This window comes from Rhineura floridana, chromosome 2 (genome assembly GCF_030035675.1).
Source record: "Rhineura floridana isolate rRhiFlo1 chromosome 2, rRhiFlo1.hap2, whole genome shotgun sequence".
Lineage (NCBI taxonomy): Eukaryota > Metazoa > Chordata > Lepidosauria > Squamata > Rhineuridae > Rhineura > Rhineura floridana.
Window position 1 is genome coordinate 165,415,199 of NC_084481.1, and position 19,762 is coordinate 165,434,960.

General features: G+C 42.2%; 2 protein-coding genes across 2 annotated transcripts in view; one reads left to right on the forward strand and one right to left on the reverse strand.

Moving 5' to 3' along the window:
- Positions 1-2,808: 2,808 nt before the first annotated feature.
- Positions 2,809-19,762, reverse strand: part of HEATR4 (HEAT repeat containing 4) — a 42,624-nt gene continuing 25,670 nt past the window's right edge. The window contains 6 exon segments of the mRNA XM_061612796.1: positions 2,809-3,243; positions 3,245-3,322; positions 10,618-10,679; positions 11,905-12,076; positions 13,797-13,875; positions 16,517-16,706. Of these exon segments, the coding sequence (XP_061468780.1) occupies positions 3,127-3,243; positions 3,245-3,322; positions 10,618-10,679; positions 11,905-12,076; positions 13,797-13,875; positions 16,517-16,706 (698 nt within the window). The 3' untranslated portion in view covers positions 2,809-3,126.
- RIOX1 (ribosomal oxygenase 1) lies at positions 8,590-10,601 on the forward strand. Its single transcript, XM_061611253.1, has one exon. The coding sequence runs from the start codon at positions 8,773-8,775 to the stop codon at positions 10,558-10,560; it is 1,788 nt and encodes a 595-aa protein (XP_061467237.1). The 5' UTR covers positions 8,590-8,772; the 3' UTR covers positions 10,561-10,601.

Genomic DNA, 19,762 nt, shown 5'->3' on the forward strand with positions numbered 1-19,762 from the left:
CTCTATGTATGGAAGTGAAAGTTGGACAGTGAAAAAAGTGGATAAGAGAAAAATCAACTCATATGAAATGTGGTGTTGGAGGAGAGCTTTGCACATACCATGGACTGTGAAAAAGACAAATAATTGGGTATTAGAACAAATTAAACCAGAACTATCACTAGAAGCTAAAATTATGAAACTGAGGTTATCATACTTTGGACACATCATGAGAAAACATGATTCAGTAGAAAATACAATAATGCTGGGGGGGGGAAGAAGGGAGTAGAAAAAGAGGAAGACCAAACAAGAGATGGATTGATTTCATAAAGGAAGCCACAGACCTGAACTTACAAGATCTGAACAAGGTGGTTTAAAGCAGATGCTGTTGGATGTTGCTGATTCATAGGGTTGCCATAAGTAAAAATCAACTTGAAGGCATATAACAACAACAAAATAAGGTGCAAGAAAACATAAATCCATACAAATTGATGAGAACATTATGACATTTCTGTTTGTGAATATTTTAAAGCTCTCTGGAACTTAATAACTGGGACACATAGTTATTATTTTGTTATGACGGATTGTACTATTATTGCCCTTTTCTTCAGTGTTCTTTTTCTTTACTATTCTATGTCTACTAAAGAATTTAAATTAAAGATTGTTTTTTTAAAAAAATCGTGAAGGCTTGAGAAAACAGAGTCACATTTTACTCTAAAACTCATACCTTGGATGATAACCTATGTTAGGCATGCTCAGAGTCAACCCAAATGAAATAAATAGATTTGAGTCTTTTAATTTTAATGGGTTTAAGTGCGACTAACACTGGCTATCACCCTATATCTCCAGCTATACAACAGCTATACAACGGAAGGAAGTTTTTAATACTTTGCTCTAATAAGTGTGTGTGCATCAACCAGACCTGTGCTCTAGCTTGACTCAAACATGTTCTTGGGACTCCATTCACTGCTAAGAAAAAGTGCAGCATATTGAACTTTCTCTAGCTCATGTTCATGTTGGATCACTGGCCTCACAGAAGAAACAGCTGTATTGTATGTGATTGAACTAATGAACTCTTCCCTGAATTGTCAGATTGGATTGCAATATGAGTCAATTTGGTCCATATTATTTCTGAAATGTGAAAATGAAAACACACCTTATTAGTCTTGCCAAAGAGCTTTAGGTGTATACAGAATCCATATTACATATTGTCATCCATATGGATGACATTTCTGTGAAACACGGAGGCCAGGTTCACATGGGAGCTAAAATCCATATTGAATATGAAGCTTTTTCCTTTGTGATAGAGTTCCACAGTTCACACACGTCTGTCCTCCCTACCTTCCAGTTTGCTGCTTTGCTGTTTTGCATTCACACATGTTCGCTTTTATTAGTATCACTGTTTCCTTGTGGCCTCGCCCCCAGATTTACATGTTAACTCCCTCTGGAACATCCCCATCGCTAATCGGGAGGGGTTTTCTGTCAATTTCACACTAAGCGGGAGACAGTGGGGGGTGCAACTGACACCAAATTACTTTTTTTCTGTTCTCAGTTTCATTTCCTCTAGAAAGACCTTTTTTGTGAAGAAGGAATGAAATGTTTATAGTGCGCAGTGTGTATATTTTTGTGTTTGTGTGTGTGTGCGCACAACCTCTATTGTGAACGAGACCTTAGTTGCAACAGGGCTTCTGCAGGAGCTTTCCTCGGGCTGCATCCCGACCGGAAAGTGTTAGATGGGGGGGTCAGGTTGACCCTCCCCTCCTTCCCCTCCAGAAAAGCAAGCAGGCCCACCCTGGCGCATCCCACAGCAAGTCCTGCTCTCCACCGTTGCGCCCCAATTACCGGCCCTAAATACCCTGGTGCGGAGTGAAGCAGCTCCTCCTCCCCCCTGGCAGAGAGAGGCGCAGGGGAGAGTGGCAGTGCAGCGTCTCTTCTCTACCCTCGCTGCCCCCGCCCAGCTCGTAAACTAAAATAGCAAGCACATAGCTGGTTTAAAGGACCGAGGGAGGGCACTTGGGGGGGGAAGTGGGGGAAAGGAAGGCTAGAGCGACCAGAAGTTTGTTCGTCAGCAGCAGGAAACAAAATTATGTTCATAGACAGTGTAGGGGCAGAGAAAGGGAGGGTCTAAAATGGTGAACAACCCGTGCAGCCAAAAACAGCGGACAAAGCAACCACACAGCAGACAGGCACCGAAGCGAGTGTGGTTTTAAAACCAATTTCGGATTTTTATCGCATTGATTTAATCTGGATTTAAAGGCAATAGCAGCTGAATGCACTCACGCTGGCAAAAACGTAATGCAAACAGTCCAAATTAAGAGGATCTGCAAAAAGCACCAGATCCGCACTTACCCTCCATGTGATCGAGCCCTGAGAATGACTTACAGCACATTCCTAAGCAGATGTACTCAGAAGCAAGCACCACTGCTGCCCCATTTGTGAAAGTGTGCATAGAATTACAGGCTTACTACCCCTGATCCAGCATCAAAAGCCTGATATGTATGAAAATATAACTAAAGCAAAGGGAAAGTTCCCTAATATGTAGGAAGCAGAAAGCGCATTTACTCCTAATAGCAAACACTTTCCCATGTCCTGTTTGAATGAACAGAGTACTAACAACTTTTGTTGTTCTAATCTCTCCTCTCCAAAACTTTTTTGAAAAAGGAAAATTGTGGCATTGCTGACAGGGAGTAGTAGCTTTGCCCCTTTATTTATTTTTTCTAAAGGACTGCATGAGCACACGTGGGCATGCATTGTAGTGCATGCAGTACATCATAAAACTTTTTTTTTTAATCATAAAAATTCCAAACCTGCCTTAGACACAGTGGAGGAATATATTACTTTAAATAGGTACTATCCGATAACAGGCACCCATGACAGTTACACATCTATTGCAGAAGTATCACCAGCAATGCTGTAACAGATGTGCTGCTGGCAGTACAGCAATGCTGGTAATGCTTCTGTATCTAGTTTCAGGATGTAAAGCTCAGTTATTCAAAACCCTGCAGAACTGATTTGGCTAGAGACCATGGTGGGACAGACACACAGGCATACACGCACAAATTAACGAATGTACTATATTCTTCCAAGCCTCTGAGAAGCTATTGTCTATACTCAATTTTTGTACCTCCTTTCCCACAGTAAAAGAGTCAGCTAAGTAACTGACTGGTCAATGCACAAAATGGACACTGGGCAGTGTTTCTTCCCTCTTCTTGACCCTGGATTTGTTCCGCTTCTCTGTGGGTGTTTTTGGTTTCTTGGCACGTTCTTCCCTCTCAGCATTGTGTATTTTCAGTGCTTCTAAGAAGGCTCTTTGTGTCCATGGGTTTGGAGGTATTCCCAACCAAGGCTGAAATGCAAGTAGTAAAATAAGATTTGACTTGATAGAGGTGAAACCATACATAGATCCCTCTTATCTGTCTTTGCAAATAATCCTTCAACAAATTATGCCTTTCTTTATGGCTTTTCCCCCAGTATTTGCTGTCAGTTGCTGTCTGTATATATTTTGTGAATAACATTTAATCTTGGTGTTTTTATGGTCTGAAGGCACATGAGGCCAGCAGGGTCAGGTGTCGTCAGTGCCTGGGTGGGAGACCACCTGGGAACCATATGTAAGCTGCCTTGGGTTTCTATGATGAAAAGAAAGGCGGGGTATAAATGTAATAAATAAATAAATATGATCAGTATTATTTGTTACATTCACATGGGGGGTGGTGTCATAACCCCACTGTCATTGTCAGATCACTTCCTAGTTAAATTTGGACTTTTGGCAGCAGCCCTACTCTGCAGGGGTGGGGGATTGCTTTGGATGGTCCACACCTGGAGATTAATTGAATCTGGGAGACTCTTGAATACTCTGAGAGATTCCTTAGCAGAAAAAGCCAGTGATCCTCTTGAGGGATGGGGAGGAGGGCTGTCAACACAATTGCTCTCAAAGGTCCCCTCTGATGCTTCAGGGCCTGCACTGCACCTTGGTTTACTGAGAAGTTGCAGGCAATGAAGCAGGCTGGGAGACTGGAGCACAGATGGTGGAAAACTTGCTGCAAAGCTGGCCACACACTTGTTAGGTCACACAATTCTGCCTTCCAAGTGGAAATGAAAGCAGCGAATAACTTACTTTGCTACCAGCATCATAGCCTCAGTGTGCTGCCCAGCAGAATTATTCTAGAAGGTCCAGAAGCTAAGCACACCAGAAGTGGTAGATGGCCCTCTGGAGCACTCTTTATGTCCAGTTAACAGTTTGCACGTTACTTTGAGGATGAAGTCATTCAGCTTTGTAGTGACTTATTTATTTTATTTATTTATTTAATTACATTTCTAGACCGCCCTATAGCAGAAAGCTCTCAGGGCGGTGTACAACAAATAAAATCACAATTAAAATATGAGCAAGTGTGGAAAAATATATATATATAGTACAATTATAAAACATTAATAAAATTGCCATTGAGATTTAAATTAAGATCATATTAAGTTTAGAATGTTAAATTAAAATATTTAAAAATTTACAAAATTTAAAAAGCCTGGGCGAAAAGGTAAGTTTTTACCTGGCGCCGAAAAGATAACAGAGAAGGCGCCAGGCGTATCTCGTCTGGGAGGGCATTCCATAGTTCGGGGGCCACCACCGAGAAGGCCCTAGATCTAGTTGTTGATCTCCGGGCCTCTTTATGGGTTGGGACCCGGAGAAGGGCCTTCAACGTCGAGCGTAGTGAACGGGTAGGTACATAGCGAGAGAGGCGCTCCATCAGGTATTGCGGTCCGATGCCGTTTAGGGCTTTATAGGTAAGAACCAACACTTTGAATCTGGCCCGGAAACATATCGGTAGCCAGTGCAGCTGCGCCAGGACAGGTGTTATATGGTCAAATTTCTTTGTCCCAGTGAGAACTCTGGCCGCAGCATTTTGCACTAGCTGAAGTTTCCGAACCGTCTTCATAGGTAGCCCCACGTAGAGTGCATTACAGTAGTCCAATCTAGAGGTTACCATAGCATGGATAACTGAGGCAAGATGCTCCTTGCTCAGATAGGGTCGTAGTTGGGCTACCAGCCGGAGCTTAGACACAGCAACTTTTTCAAGTCCAGTTGAGGTGTCCAATGCAGCACCTTCCCATATTTTATGGGATCAGTTTATGTGTCCTGATTATGTGGACAGGACGCTTGCTCTCATGACCCGTCCATCCTGGCTAGTGAAAGCCAGTTAGATCCGGGGGGCAGGGGGGACGGACTGACTGACTGACTGAGTCCAGGGTATAGTGAACACATCTCTATGCAACAGAGTGATGTTTGCTGCTCTTAAACAAGCAGTTGCGCATCCACACCTGAAGAAGCTCACCCTGGACCCTGTGGTTTACAGTAACTACCACCTGGTCGTGAATACTCCCTTCTTAAGCATGGTGGTGGCACAGTAGTTACAGGAGACTATCCATTTCCATCTGGATTCAGGTGTAGTTTTAGGATTAAATCAGTCTTGGTCAAACTGATGGATAACCTGTATCAAGAGTGGGACAAGGGAAAATGCTTCTTTGCTCCTGCTTCTCGATGTGTCTGCGACTTTTGATACTGTTGACCATGGTGTCCTGAACTGGCTCTGTGGGATGGGTACTAGGGGCACAGATTTATAGTTGTTCCATTCTTAACTGCAGGGCTGTGACCAGAAAAATAGCATTGGGTGATTGTGTCAGCCCCACGGTTCTTGTGCTATGGTGTGCTCCAGAGCACAATCCTGTCACCAGTGCTGTTTAATATTTTATTTATTTTATTTTATTCAGCTTATATCCCGCCCGACTAGCAAACAGCTCTCTGGGCGGCAAACATAGAAACATATACAATAATAAAATTACAAGATCAATATAACAAATATAAAAGTACATCATCTAAAATACCAATTACAACATTTAAATAAATAACTTAGATTAAAATGCCTCAGAGAAGAGAAAGGTTTTAACCTGGCGCCGAAAAGATAATAGTGTCGGCGCCAGGCGTACCTCCTCGGGGAGACTATTCCACAATTTGGGGGCTACCACTGAGAAGGCCCTAGATCTTGTTACTACCCTCCGGGCCTCCCTATGGGTCGGGACCCGGAGGAGGGCCTTCATAGTAGACCGTAGTGTATGAGCCGGTTCATAACGGGAGAGGCGTTCCTGCAGGTATCGTGGTCCCGCGCCGTATAAGGCTTTATAGGTTAATACCAACACTTTGAATCTGGCCCGGTAGCATATTGGAAGCCAGTGCAGGCGAGCCAGAACAGGTGTTATATGCTCAGACCGCTTAGTTCTTGTTAGCAGTCTGGCCGCCGTATTTTGCACTAGCTGTAGCTTCCGAACCGTCTTCAGAGGTAGCCCTACGTAGAGCGCATTGCAGTAGTCCAAACGTGAGGTTACCAGAGCATGAACCACTGATGTAAGGTCCTCCTTACTCAGATAGGGACGTAGCTGGGCTACCAACCGAAGTTGGTAAAACGCATTCCGTGCCACCGAGGCTACATGAAACTGTTGGAAGCAGTCATTAGGAGTTTGGGAGTAATGTTTAATCAGTACACTGATGATATGTAGCTCCATTTCTCCATAACATCTGAGTCAGTAAAGGCTGAGTATGGTCTGGAACATTGTCTGGATGCTGTTGTGGAATGGATCAGGGCTAATAATTATTACTAAGCTTGAAGCCTGGGGGTACAGAAGCACTGTGGGTAGGTGGTTCCAGTGTCTGGAAGACTGGCCATCTGTCTGTTCTGGATGAGGCTACCCTCCCTTTAAAAGAACAGGTACGTAGTTTGGGGGTGCTCCTGGATCCATCTTTGTCACTTGAGGCTCAGGTAACCTTAGTGGCTGGGAGAGCCTTTTATCAGCAACAGCTGATATGTCAACTATGGCCATTGTTGGACAGGGATAGCCTGGCTGCAGTAAGTCATGCATTGGTAATCACAGTACTTGATTATTGCAATGCACTTGTGCCTGGTCCGAAAGCTCCAGCTCTTACAAAAAAGGGACATACTACCACCAGCACATAACTCCAGCGCTTAAAAGTTTGCACTGTCTGCCAATATGCTACCAAGCCAGGTTCAATGTTCTTGTATTAATGTACAAGGACTAACAACTTGGCTCCAGGGTATCTGAAGGACCAACTGTTCCCTGATATACTGGGCCTGATCACTAAGATCTTTGGGGAAATCTCTGCTGATGGTTCCCCATAGCTCAGATGCATGGCTTGTAAATATTCAAAGCTGTGCATTCTGTGTAGCAGGCCCAAGCCTGTGAAACTCCCTCCCAACTGAGATTAGACTGTGACCCTTGCTGAACTTAAAGTGGATCATTAAGACTTTCTTGTTGCAGCAGGCGTTTTAAGGTAGCGTCAGTTTTATGATCAAACTTTATTTTTTGTATGCTTTATTTCTATGTACACCTCTGAGAAATGCTAATTAAATGGTGTACAAGTGGCTTAAATAAAATTTGACTACCTTACCTATAAAGCTGTACCTCAGGTAATCAAACAAATCAGGTGAAAAACTCATTTCTCCTAAATGTCTAAATGCAAAAGGCTGTGCAAGATGATAACTAGCATCTACTTACTCCGAAGAGATTTACTTCCTAGTAAGTGTGTTGAGGACATAAACTGAAGTACTTGCTTTTGAGTAGATCAAACTGCACTAAAGAGGTAATTTAGGTAGCAGTTCTGTGCTCCTTTACCTGAGAGTAAGCCCTGTCAAACACAGTAGGACCTACTTCTGAATAAGCATACATAGCTAAATCATGTTTACACTGGCTTAAATGATTGGTGGATAAAAGCCTGTGTCTTGGGAAGCTTCAAAAAGACCTGATGGAAATAACTTCAAATTACAAGTGATAGTGTATTCTGCTCAATATTAATATATATTTTTTTCTAGAGATATTGCATTAGCTGTCTTTCTGCATATTCTGTGCATCTCCTCCAAACATACCCTAAAAGTAACAGAAGTCAGCTGGATATATTTTAAATAACATGAATATTTATTCTTTGTTAAGCAGCTATAAGTATTTTGATATTGCCATTATCTATTTTGAAACTGGCTGTAAAATATTGGGAGGAGGATTTCTGGATAGGCAAAGCAGCATCCTCATAGCACAACTGTTCAGCTTGAAGGCTATGCTTAGCTCTTCTGGGATTAACAGGATTTACTTCCAAGTAAAATGGTTTAGAATTCCAGCCTAATCCCCTATGCATGGTTACTCAAGGGGACAAGCCATTCCAAGTTCAACAATCCTGACTCTCACAAAAATTTACTTAATGTGTGCACTGGAGCCTCACAACCCGAGCCGATAGCGTGCTTACTCGGAAGTAAATCCCATAGAGTTCAAAGAGAATTACTTCCAGGAAAGCATGATTAGGATTGCAGGCACAAGTAACTTGCTCCACCGTGGTTTGTCTGCAAACGCCTGCTGAGCGGACTATAGAAGACAACAAAATTAGAGTCTCACACAGCCTAAACTTCAATAATTGTTTTTGAAAAGCATAACTACGTACTATTTACAGTCACTAGAGGTGTAAAGTGACACGGCTCTTTAAGCCGTCTATCTCTTGGCATCTCTATGATACCCTATATACTTTGCACTGGACGTTAAGAAGAGTGGGTAACTTCCGGTTTAAACCGGAAAAGCCAATAAGGAGTAATTCCTTATGTACGCGTTCCGGCTCTACATCGAGCAGATCCGCTCCACTTGTGCCATTTTCACCATTCCTCTATGACCGCGGTAGTCCCAGAGCGGCACACGAAGAGCGCAGGAAGACTAGAAATAAAAGCTTCCCCCTAGGCCGGAAACTGCAGTTTACGCATGGAGCTGTTGAGTCCACGTGTGTCTGCGCTTTCGGCCTATCGTTCCGCCGTGCAGCTCGGGGACCGGGACCGGGACCGGCCACGACACCCAATGCACGGGCTATCTGTCTCCCTGAGACGTCGAAAAATCAAGAAGCGGCCCTTTAAAAGGGCAGCAGCCGAGGATTGCCCGGATGCACAAGGGACCACTAACGAGGAGCAGTACAGCAACGCACGTCCCGTCCCGGTTGGAGCGACGAAACTAGGAAAGAAGCGGAGAATGAATTCAAGATCCCAGGATGTGGCGCCCTTCAAGAGTCAAAGGAAGGCGGATCGGGGGAGGCTTGAGTCCGGGCTGGTAGGCGAAAGCCTATCAGCATCACCTCATAGAGAAGATAAGGCACCTTCTCAGCATCCTTTTATGGGCTCCTCGCTCCGGTGTCTCCTCCAAGAACTGGGGCAAATTCAGCATAGCCGGCAGCGGGCCGCCAAGCTTTTTGAGTGGCTCATTGCTCCCATTTCCCCTCAGCAGTTCTTTGACTGCTACTGGGAGAAGCAGCCCCTCTTGATCCACAGGGACAATCCAAGTTATTATCAGAATCTCTTCTCTACAGCTGAGTTTGATGCTATCCTGCGCGAAAACAATGTCCAGTTTGGCATCAACTTGGATGTGACCAGCTACGAAGACGGGAAGAGGGAGACACACAATCCAATGGGCAGAGCTGTGCCAGCTGTAGTGTGGGATTTCTACAAGAATGGCTGTTCCCTCAGGATGCTAAACCCCCAGGCTTTTTCTTCCACAGTCTGGCATTTCCTGTCCATCCTACAGGAGCAATTCAGCAGCATGGTTGGAGCCAACACTTACCTGACCCCTGCTGGTACCCAAGGCTTTGCACCTCATTATGATGACATTGAAGCCTTTGTGATCCAGCTGGAAGGGAAGAAGCATTGGCGGGTTTACAGCCCAAGAAAAAAGGTGGAGGTGTTGCCTCAGTTTTCAAGTAGCAACTTCAGTCAGAGAGAGATTGGAGACCCTGTTCTGGAGACGGTATTAGAAGCTGGGGATTTGCTCTATTTCCCCCGTGGGTTTATCCACCAAGGGGACTGTCTCCCAGATGCACATTCACTTCATATAACAGTGTCCTCATACCAGCGAAACTCCTGGGGAGACCTTTTGGAAAAGCTCCTCCCCGCAACTTTGGAGATGGCCATCGAAGAGGATGTGGAATACCGCCAGGGTCTGCCCACAGACTACCTGGAATACATGGGAGTCTTGAACTCGGATCTTGTTGACCCTCGTCGAGCTGCCTTTATGCAAAAGGTCAAGGCTCTAATAACCAAACTAATAGATTATGCACCAGTTGATGCTGCAGTGGATCAAAAAGCCAAGGCTTTTCTTCGTGACTGCCTCCCTCCAGTGCTAACTGAGAGCGAAAAGGCATTGAGCGTATATGGACATCCAGCACGGTGGGAGAATGGAAATGTCCAAAATCTTGATGTCCAGCTGAAGAAAAAGACACAGGTACGGCTGCTTCGGTATGGAATTGTCAGGTTGTGCAATGAAGGAGATGCCTTGTTGCTACATTATACCACAGAAAATTCAAGGGTTTACCACAAGGAGGAGCCCAAGTACTGTGAAATAGAGCCTGAATATACAGATGGTATTGAATTTTTGCTCTCTTCTTACCCAAAGTATGTCAGTGTGGAAGACATTCCTTGTGCTACCTTGGATGACAAGATTGCCTTGGCCACTGTCTTATTTGAGAAGGGATTACTGATTACAAAGAACCCTCTACTGTCTATGTAACATGTTAAATTATATCAGAATAAATATGTTGTAAGAATGCCTATCTGTTGTACTTACTAGTAAATTCAAGATAGCAGTCCAAAGCTTCGAAAACTTCCTGGTTGGACAACAAAAATTTTCTGGATAGACAAATGGATATATGTGTTAGTCTGGTTACAAAAAGAATAAAGATTAATGTCATCTGCATGTTAAGCTGAACTGCTTACATAGTGTATCCTGATGCAGGAGTAGCCAACATGGTGCCCTCCAAATGCTGTTGAACATCAGCTCCCTTCAGGCTCCTCTAACGTGGCTAATGGGCAGGGATGATGGGAGCTGAACTCGAATGACATCTGGAGGGCATTATATTGGCTATCTTGTTCTACACTATCACTCTAGGTCTTCTTTTTGTTATGTGGTTCAAATGAAGGTGTTAACGAATTTTATTTCAATGACATTTGCAATAAGCATAAACGAGTTTTTTTCTTTGGCAAAAACAAGATCTTCCCATATTTAAACAAAATATTGTGAATGGATATTTGAATTGGGTGTTGATTAGAAATTAAAATACACACAGATTGTATATAATACAGTTAGATTGTTATAGACCTATATATGCACAGAAAGATGAGTAGGTGACAGTTTTGATTACACAACACTTCTGTTTATGCTCCCCTTGAAACTAATATATTTTACAGGTGCAGGTACCTAGACTGTTTGAATATGGTACACTTCATTCTTTTTTTAAAAAACTGCCTAGGACTGTGAATGCTTTATGTTTTGGTGTAGATAAGGATATAAATATGACATAGGAGAAGCTAAGCAGAGAGTAGTATTTTAACACGAGTTCACTTTCTTTTTTGAAAAACTATAAGATCAAAGCAGCCTTAGCACAACTGACAACTCTATATATACTTATGTGCAAATCTCTTATTTCAGTAACATTTCCTCCTACCATCACACTTAATATTCTGTGAAACTAAGTGTTGTTTTATTAGATCTTTTACCAGTTGTTCACTTGAAGGATGGGCAGGACAAACAGTACAATTTACTAGCCAATTCTTACCAAAAGTAGAGCTTGCTTTCCATACTCAATTTAAATACCAGCTCCTGGTTGAAGCTGATACCCTGCACCTGTTTTTGGAAGAAATTTGTGTAGTTATGGCTTGAATTAAAGTCAGGGCTGTGGAATTAAAGTGGCCTGTGGAGGATGGGCCAGTTCTGGAACCAGCCCACCAGCCAGATCCAGTTTCCGAACCCTTCTTTAAAGCTTGCATTGAGTGCCCTTTGTGCAAAAAGTAAAAAAGGAAATGTAGAAGCAAACTAGCATTCTACTAAACTGCTTTTCCCACCATCCCAATATACCTGTGAAAGTAACTTGAACAACATCAAGGAAGATGTCCCGTATTTCTCTGTATGCAAATATGTCTCCCTTCTCTCGATAGATGCGGTGGGCTTCATGCCATGTGTTCTCTGTTAACTCTTTAAGTTTCCACAGTTTCTCAGTTATTAAGTCTTTCTGGCTTAATGTGGCAATCTGCATCAGAGATAGTTATTTTTATTTTATTTAAAATTTTGTATTTCCCTCTTATGTAAAACTTATAAGGTGGTGTACAACAGTAAAAAACCAATATACTAAAAGCAAAAAATAAAAAATCCAGTAGCCAGAGCTTAAAATCATAATGGCTGGCATAATCAACCATCAAATGCCAAAGCAAACAAGGTTTGCACCCAAACTGCAACGGAATAGGTACTTGCTGTATTTCGGGGGGGGGGGAGAGTAATGATTTCATTTGTCACTAAATTTTACCTGCTCCATTTACCAGATCTTAATTCTATCTGACCAAACTAAAACAGTATATTCTCATTATGTAAACACAGGGACAAAGTGAGTAGGATTTATATTTGGGGAGTGGGATCATTAAATGTTTTTAACTTGATCTTTGATAACTGAAGTCTGTGCCAGCTTTCCACCATTCCTTCTGGTTTATAAATGAATAAATACTGCGCCCACTTCTCTTTCAGGTGCTAGCTAGTAGAACCCAGTTATGTGAAAAATTAATGATATGATTAGGCTTCAGAGAGCCTAGGCAGTTAAATTAAGACTGGCTGGACCCCTATGTGCCTAGCAAAAAACTTCCTGTTAGAGCAGGATGACAATGGAACCAATTACCTAGGGAAGTGGGGGGCTCTCCAACACTGGAGGTTTTCAAGAGGCAGCTGGACAGCCACCTGTTGGTTATGCTTTAAGCTGGATTCCTGCCTTGAGCAGGGGGATTGGACTCAATGGCCTTATAGGCCCCTTCCTACTCCATGATTCTATGAAACTAGATCCTAACTCTTCAGTAAGATTCCCGTTTTCTCTGTGGCCTCCGGGATGTAAGGCTAGAGCTGAAACTAACACACTAATCCACCTAAAAGGGTAGAGGGACAAAAAGGGGCATTACCAGCTAATTGCTCAATAGGCTGCTAGACCTGAATGCAGGAAGCAATGTGGCCAATTCTCACAGGACTTTGCCACCTCCAGAATGCACATGAAGATGCTACACTGGCTTTCCATATGCAGTAAGATGTTGACAGGAGCGTCATTCAATGCAATTTCGACATGGTGGCATAGTCCCCTTTCTGAGTTTTTTGGTAGACTCTTAAATATATACACATATTGCTCTCTTTACAGTCTTACTGTATTAATCTCTTTTTTTGTCCATACTTTCTTTGCCTGGTTCCAGTTTCCTTAGTCACATCTATTTGTTTATTTAATATTAAATTTATGTTCCACCTTTCCTCCAAGGAGCTCAAGGTGGTGTAAAAACATGGTTCTCCTCTCCTCATTTTATCCTCGCATCAATTCTATGAGGGTAGGTTAGGCTGAGAGAGACAGTGACTGGCACAAGCTCCATGGCCAAATGGGGATTTGGTCCCTGGTCTCCCAGGTCCCAGTCCAACACTCCAACCACTACAGCACACTGGCTCTCTAAGCATATTGGCCAAGCCTTCACTGAACAATTCTCTGCAAACTGGAATATGCCCATCTCATCGCATCCTGAATACATCCAATTCTATAGAATTCCATAACCCAAATACTTCACTACGTTCTGAAGTATAAAACCTCATGTATCACAGTTCCATATTGTTTTGCATCTTCAGAAGTTACAATAGGGTGAAGAATAGGTGGATACAGGAGTTCTCATAATGTTTGAATTCTTTACTCCTAGAAAGAATCCAGTTCTTTCTGCTAATTGTAATTTTTTCCCCACCTTGTCCTTAATCTTCTGAATCATTTCGTGTTCCTCTTCCTGTTCAAAATTGAAAGTTGTCACAGCACGGCTCACTTCCCTGAATTGGAAATAATGGGCAGAGTGTTAGTTGTGTGCTTCAGAGATCCAAATGAAAGCCCAGCAGAGAAAGGAGTTAGTGTCCAATTAGGGTGCTAGCCATCTTAGTTTATATTTGCTAAGTGCATATGCAGCTGGCACCCTTATTCTGCTAATCTGAGATATTTGCAATGGTGTAGGAAGTGCCTTCTGCCACTGCAGTAGTGTATAGGTTGTTCCCAGCTAGGGAAAGCCGCCACCACTAGACCTTTTTGCTTATCTGAACCTGGCTCATACTTCCATTTGTCTCTGTACATCTGATAACCCTACCCCCCCAAAAAAAATCCTTGCGATGTAACACAAGGGATGGGTGGAGGCAGAGGGCTCTACAACCTTTCTTTGCTATGCAAATTTACAGCACATTTATGTGCAACAGATAAAAAATATGGGTGTTGCGGTGGACCTGAGGTGAGACTTGGTTCAGACATGCTAGTTGTTGTAATCGTAAATTGCATTCGTCTGTACAATCCTGTGATCTGCGTGGCCAGTGCAGCAGCTCATAGGATAAGGTTATTAAGTTAGGAGGTAGAAATTAACACACAATATTGGTAGTAATCCAGTTCTGTCTGGTTAAGGCTTTGGCATGTTAGTCAGCAGCATGTGACTATGTAGAAACAGGGTGGGGGGAGGAGGAATGGACCAGATTTAGGAGTATTTCTCAGAAGTAATGTTTGTGTTGCAATAAAAGGTTCAGATCTGTCTAAGCGACATAGAAGCCAAAGTTCCAGTACTCAAATTAGTCTTGAAAGCAGGCTGCAATGTTTCTTGAGACTTAAGTTTGCAGACTTTTGGACAGTCTAGAAGAGCAGCCTTTCCCAACCTTTGGGTCCCCAGATGTTGTTGGGCTACAACTCCCATCAGCCCCAGCCAGCATGGCCAATGGTCAGGGATGATGGGAATTGTAGTCCAGCAACATCTGGGGACCCAAAGGTTGGGATAGGCTGGTCTACAGTATGGCTGTATCCAATTCTATCTCCATGAGTGGAAAGGTGTTACACTTGTGCAGCAAAACTTCACATTCTCTCTTCCTCCCTGCAGCCTTCCACGTACCCTCAAAATATGTTCCTGAGGATCAGGGGTAGATATGTTTGATATTAAGTCACAGTATGTTTATGAACAAGGTAAAAACCAGCAAGATCCCCAAGATCTTGCCATTTATTCTGAAACATTGATGTCAAGGTTGATGCAAACACATGCACATAGACAGGCAGATCTTGCAGCCCTCAAAGCTTATTTTAATGCTCAGCTGGGGTTAGGGGTTGTAGTTCAGTAGTAGAACACATATTTGTACATAGAAGCAGAGTAGGAATCTTCAGCCCCTGGGCCAGGTACAGCCCATTTCCTAATGCAACTAGTCCCCACCTGAGGAGGAATTTTGAAAGCATGGACCTGGCTGGCTGGCAACTATGGATTGAATCAATTGATCTAAACTTTCAAAGGTGTCCTTCAGGCCACTAACCCACAAAAACAGTGGAATCTGATTGATTGTATGACCACCATCTCAATGAATTTTCCTCTTTGGCTCAATAATTCATGATATAAAAAGGTTTCCCGACTGATGTAGAAGGTCTCAGGTTCAAATTCTGCTATAAGAACATAAGAACATAAGAAGAGCCTGCTGGATCAGGCCAGTGGCCCATCTAGTCCAGCATCCTGTTCTCACAGTGGCCAACCAGGTGCCTCTCTAGGATAGTAGGGTTGAGGAAGGCCCTGGAGATCTGCTGCTAGTCAGAGTGGGTGGCTCCGGACTAGATGGAGCAAACAGTCTGTTTCAATATAAGGCATCTTTATATCTTGTGTTTAAAGTCACATCCTGCTTCCAAATATCAATACTTTCAGTTTTTCAAAATTTGCCATATGAAGAGTTCTATCATAGAGTTCCAAAGTAAGGAAGAAGATAGCATGTTAAGTAAATATGAACAGTTGGCTGTTTTCCATTAAGTACAAGTTGAAGACACTAGTTACCTGTACAAGCACTGAATAAATAGCTTCTGTGTATTTATTTAAACACAGCTGGAGCATATTCTAGAGTTCTATAAAGCCACTCTAGGATTCATGTGAGGTGTTCATTTGAACACCTATCATGAAATCAATGGAATTACAATGCATGAGGGGACTGTAGCGCCATACAGCCTTGTTCTTGGTGGTCACACCCCTTGCTGGCGACATGTTTGCCAAGTGTGAGAAGTGGTCCTAGCACATACCAACATATATGTGTGGAGTTTGTTCAGGTAAGAGGGAAACCCTGAGTGACTCTTCAGTGGAGGAGCTCTCTGCACATAACCTTCTTATACTCACCAAATGTGAGGTGGGGATGGCCAGTGGAGACAAGCGTGCTTCCACTCACCCCCAATGTGGGTGCTCATTTGAATACTAATGAAATCAGTGGAATAAGATGCTGAGCTTATTTTTCAGGACAGCGGCCTTCATTTTTTTCAAACACTTAAAGCGTAAAGTGCATTCCTAGAAGATGCCAATGTGCTACGCAGAAATATTATCCAGAAGAAATGAAATTATTGTACATCCACCAAGAAGTCCCAGGAGGAGGAAGTGTTTTTTCTAAATGCAGAAATGTTTCTTCTTTTAGGGAAACAGTGACTTACTCTTTAACCAACTCATTTGGTTCCAATATCATTCTCTCCAGCAAAGTAGCCCGGACAGTTTCATCCTGCAGCTTGAGGATAATGAGACTACGGCAGGCTTCCCTCCGTACTCCAGGATCTTCTTCATAATGAAGGGCCCAGAGGAGAAGGTCTTTTAAGTAGGGACTTGCCTCGCCTATCTGACCCAATGCTGATGGAAAATAAGATGGTGTTTATTTCAACACTTATGCCAGGAAGATACGGCAATGACCCAAGTGACACCATTAGCTGCCAGATATATGAGCAGAACACTACATATATATAGTTGTACATCCTATTTTCTGAAACAAAATGTTACCTTTTCCAACCTTCCTAGTGATTTTTTATTCCTTGAAGCACAAAACTGATTGTAACCAAATCAAAATGAAAATATATTCATCCAGCAATCACTACAATTATACCCAAATTATCTTTTGTCGATGCAGGTATTATTGCTAATCTTATTCACGTCTATACATTTGGAAATCAAACCACAGATGTCAGGCCAATATTGTGCTCCTGGATGTACTGAGTTTGGCACAGCTTTACATTAAAAAACAGGATGCTTTACTCTGATGGACTGCTAGGATCCAAAACACACATTTGATATGAAATTTCAGCAGCAAGGAGACACTCCTGAGGCATACACAAAAGTTAACAAGTGCAATTAATATTAAGTGTCAACAACTAAGGCCCCAATCAGACAGGCTGTTGAGTATGTCTGGTTATTTTAACTTGCAAATAGCAGTGGCTGATAATCCTCCCCTGCTGTGGTCCCATGGGAAATCCTTCCTCTGAAAATGCTATTTCAGGAGTGGGAAACATTTTTCAGCCTAAGAGATGCATTATATTATGGGCAACCTTCCATGGGCTGCTGCATGGCCAGAGGCAAAAGTGGGCAAAGCAATGAATGTAAATTGTGACTTTGTGCAGTACTCTAATTTCTACACACATTCCTCAACATCACTCTATCCTTCATCCAAACAAGGAAGAATCATCATTACAGGACAATTTCCAGCTAAGCAAAGACACTCAAGGAGGGTATGAATTAAGGTCCAGCCTGAGGAGACAGGATGTGGTTGTGAAGTGGATGCATGGGGAGAGTCCCCAGGACCAAACAAGGAGCCTGGGAGAGTCACATTTGGCCCCTGTGCCCGAGGTTCCCCACCTCTGTGCTATTTGCATTGAGAGGAAATTATCATTTGCTGCTAATACAGGGAATTTCCTCCCAATGCAAATACCAACTTCAGAGGTGGGATTTTCCTCAAGCCACAGCAGGGGAGGAAAGGGTTCAACTCCCGAGCCCACTAAGATTATGATCATTCCCCCCCGCCCCGTTGCCACTTGCACCATTTATTTGCATTTTTAAAAGCATACATATTAAATGCAAAGTCACATATAGTGTCATGCCCAGTTTCGCCCTAAGTGTGTGAGCTAAGTCCCTGGTTCAAATCATTTAACTATTATCTCAAGACAGGGCTTTAGACAAGAGGGTTTGCTTTCAATATCAGACACTCATCTGCTGCCCTGGGCTCCTACTGGGAGGAAGAGTGGGATATAAATCAATCAAACAAACAAACAAATAAATAAATAATAAAAATCTGTAGCAAGAGAGATTAAAATACGCCTATCTTATAGGTCTGTTTCTGATGATGAACTGGACTTTGATCCATGAAAACTTATGCCATAAGGAATGTGTTAGTTTTTAAATGGTTACAAGACCCTGTTCTTGCTGCAACAGAGACGGCTTCCCCTCTGGAAACTGATACTGAGATAATATGAAGTACAAATGCTATGTAAATGCTAAAATACTACTATTAGTCTTAGGGCTGTTTCAGTCAGTCAGTCAATTTTATTACGGTCGATGACCAAGAATAAAAATATACAAAAATATACCAATATACAAATATAAAATTATAAAACACGATACATGGGAACTAACATATTAGTTTTCTGAAGTTAATAGTTTCCTGATGTTAATAGCAGCAGCACAGAACTTAGCTACAATTTCAGTTATGTGGGATGAATGGTCCGCAAGAAGGTACTCAAGATAGACTACTTCACATCTCCCAGGTAAGTGAGTAATTAAAGGTTTAATTAGTTGACATCTAGGTTCATTATAATATTCACAGTGGAGTAAGACATGAGCTAACGTCTCTATCGCACCTACACCACAAGGGCACTTTCTGTCAGAATAAGGTGTTTTTTTATATCTGCCAAACAAAATTGCAGAGGGTAAACAGTTTAATCTAGCCCTTATAAAAGCCTTACGATGTTTGGGTAAAGGTAAGTTGGATATATATGGCATAGGATATTGAGGGTTAGCATTATATATGTTTTTTGACAAGGACCAGGTGTTGTTGAAAATCAATGTCTTTAATTCGTAAAGAAATATGCTCTTTGGCTTTGTTATAACCCATTGTTAAAATTGTGGGAATTGAAAAACCGAGATTGGATAATTTATCTATAATCATCCTTTCCCATGGAGAATAAAATTTATCTTGTAATATGTGAGGGGCCAGACCTATTGGATTAAACAGTAACTTGAGCCAGGTGTTGATTCTGAGTGACCATACTCAAGATTCTATAGAGGGAAGTCCCGCTTCCATTCTTAGAATGAAACTAGGGATACAGGTGGGAATTGCAAAAATGGCTCTGAGAAATGAATTTTGAACCGCTTCCAACGTAATAAATTTCTCACCAATTGTAACTTGAGAGCCATATAACAATTGGGGGATTATTTTCGCTTTAAAAACTTTTATAGCAGCAGTGGGAATTTGACCTCCTTTATTATAATAAAAGGACAGTAAGGCCTTCATAGTTCTTTTTGCATTAACAACTGCTTGTTTCATATGTGAAGACCATGAACCAGAAGCTTGGAAAGAGAAGCCTAAATATTTGAATACTCTAACTTATTCGATTAGGTGATCATTTATCCTCCAAATATGTTTTGGTCTTTTATTAGAAAAAATAATTATCTTAGTTTTTTCATAATTTATCACAAGAGATTCTTCCTGACAGAATGAAGTAAGGGCAGATAACAATCGTCGAAGACCAACGGGAGTTTGTGATATTAGCACAATATCGTCAGCATACAACAATATCGGTCTAGAATTTGTCATTAATGTTGGAGGATGTGAAGTAATTGCTGTCAACTTATCTACAATTGGATTTATATATAAATTAAATAATAACGGAGCAAGAATACATCCTTGTATGACCCCTTTA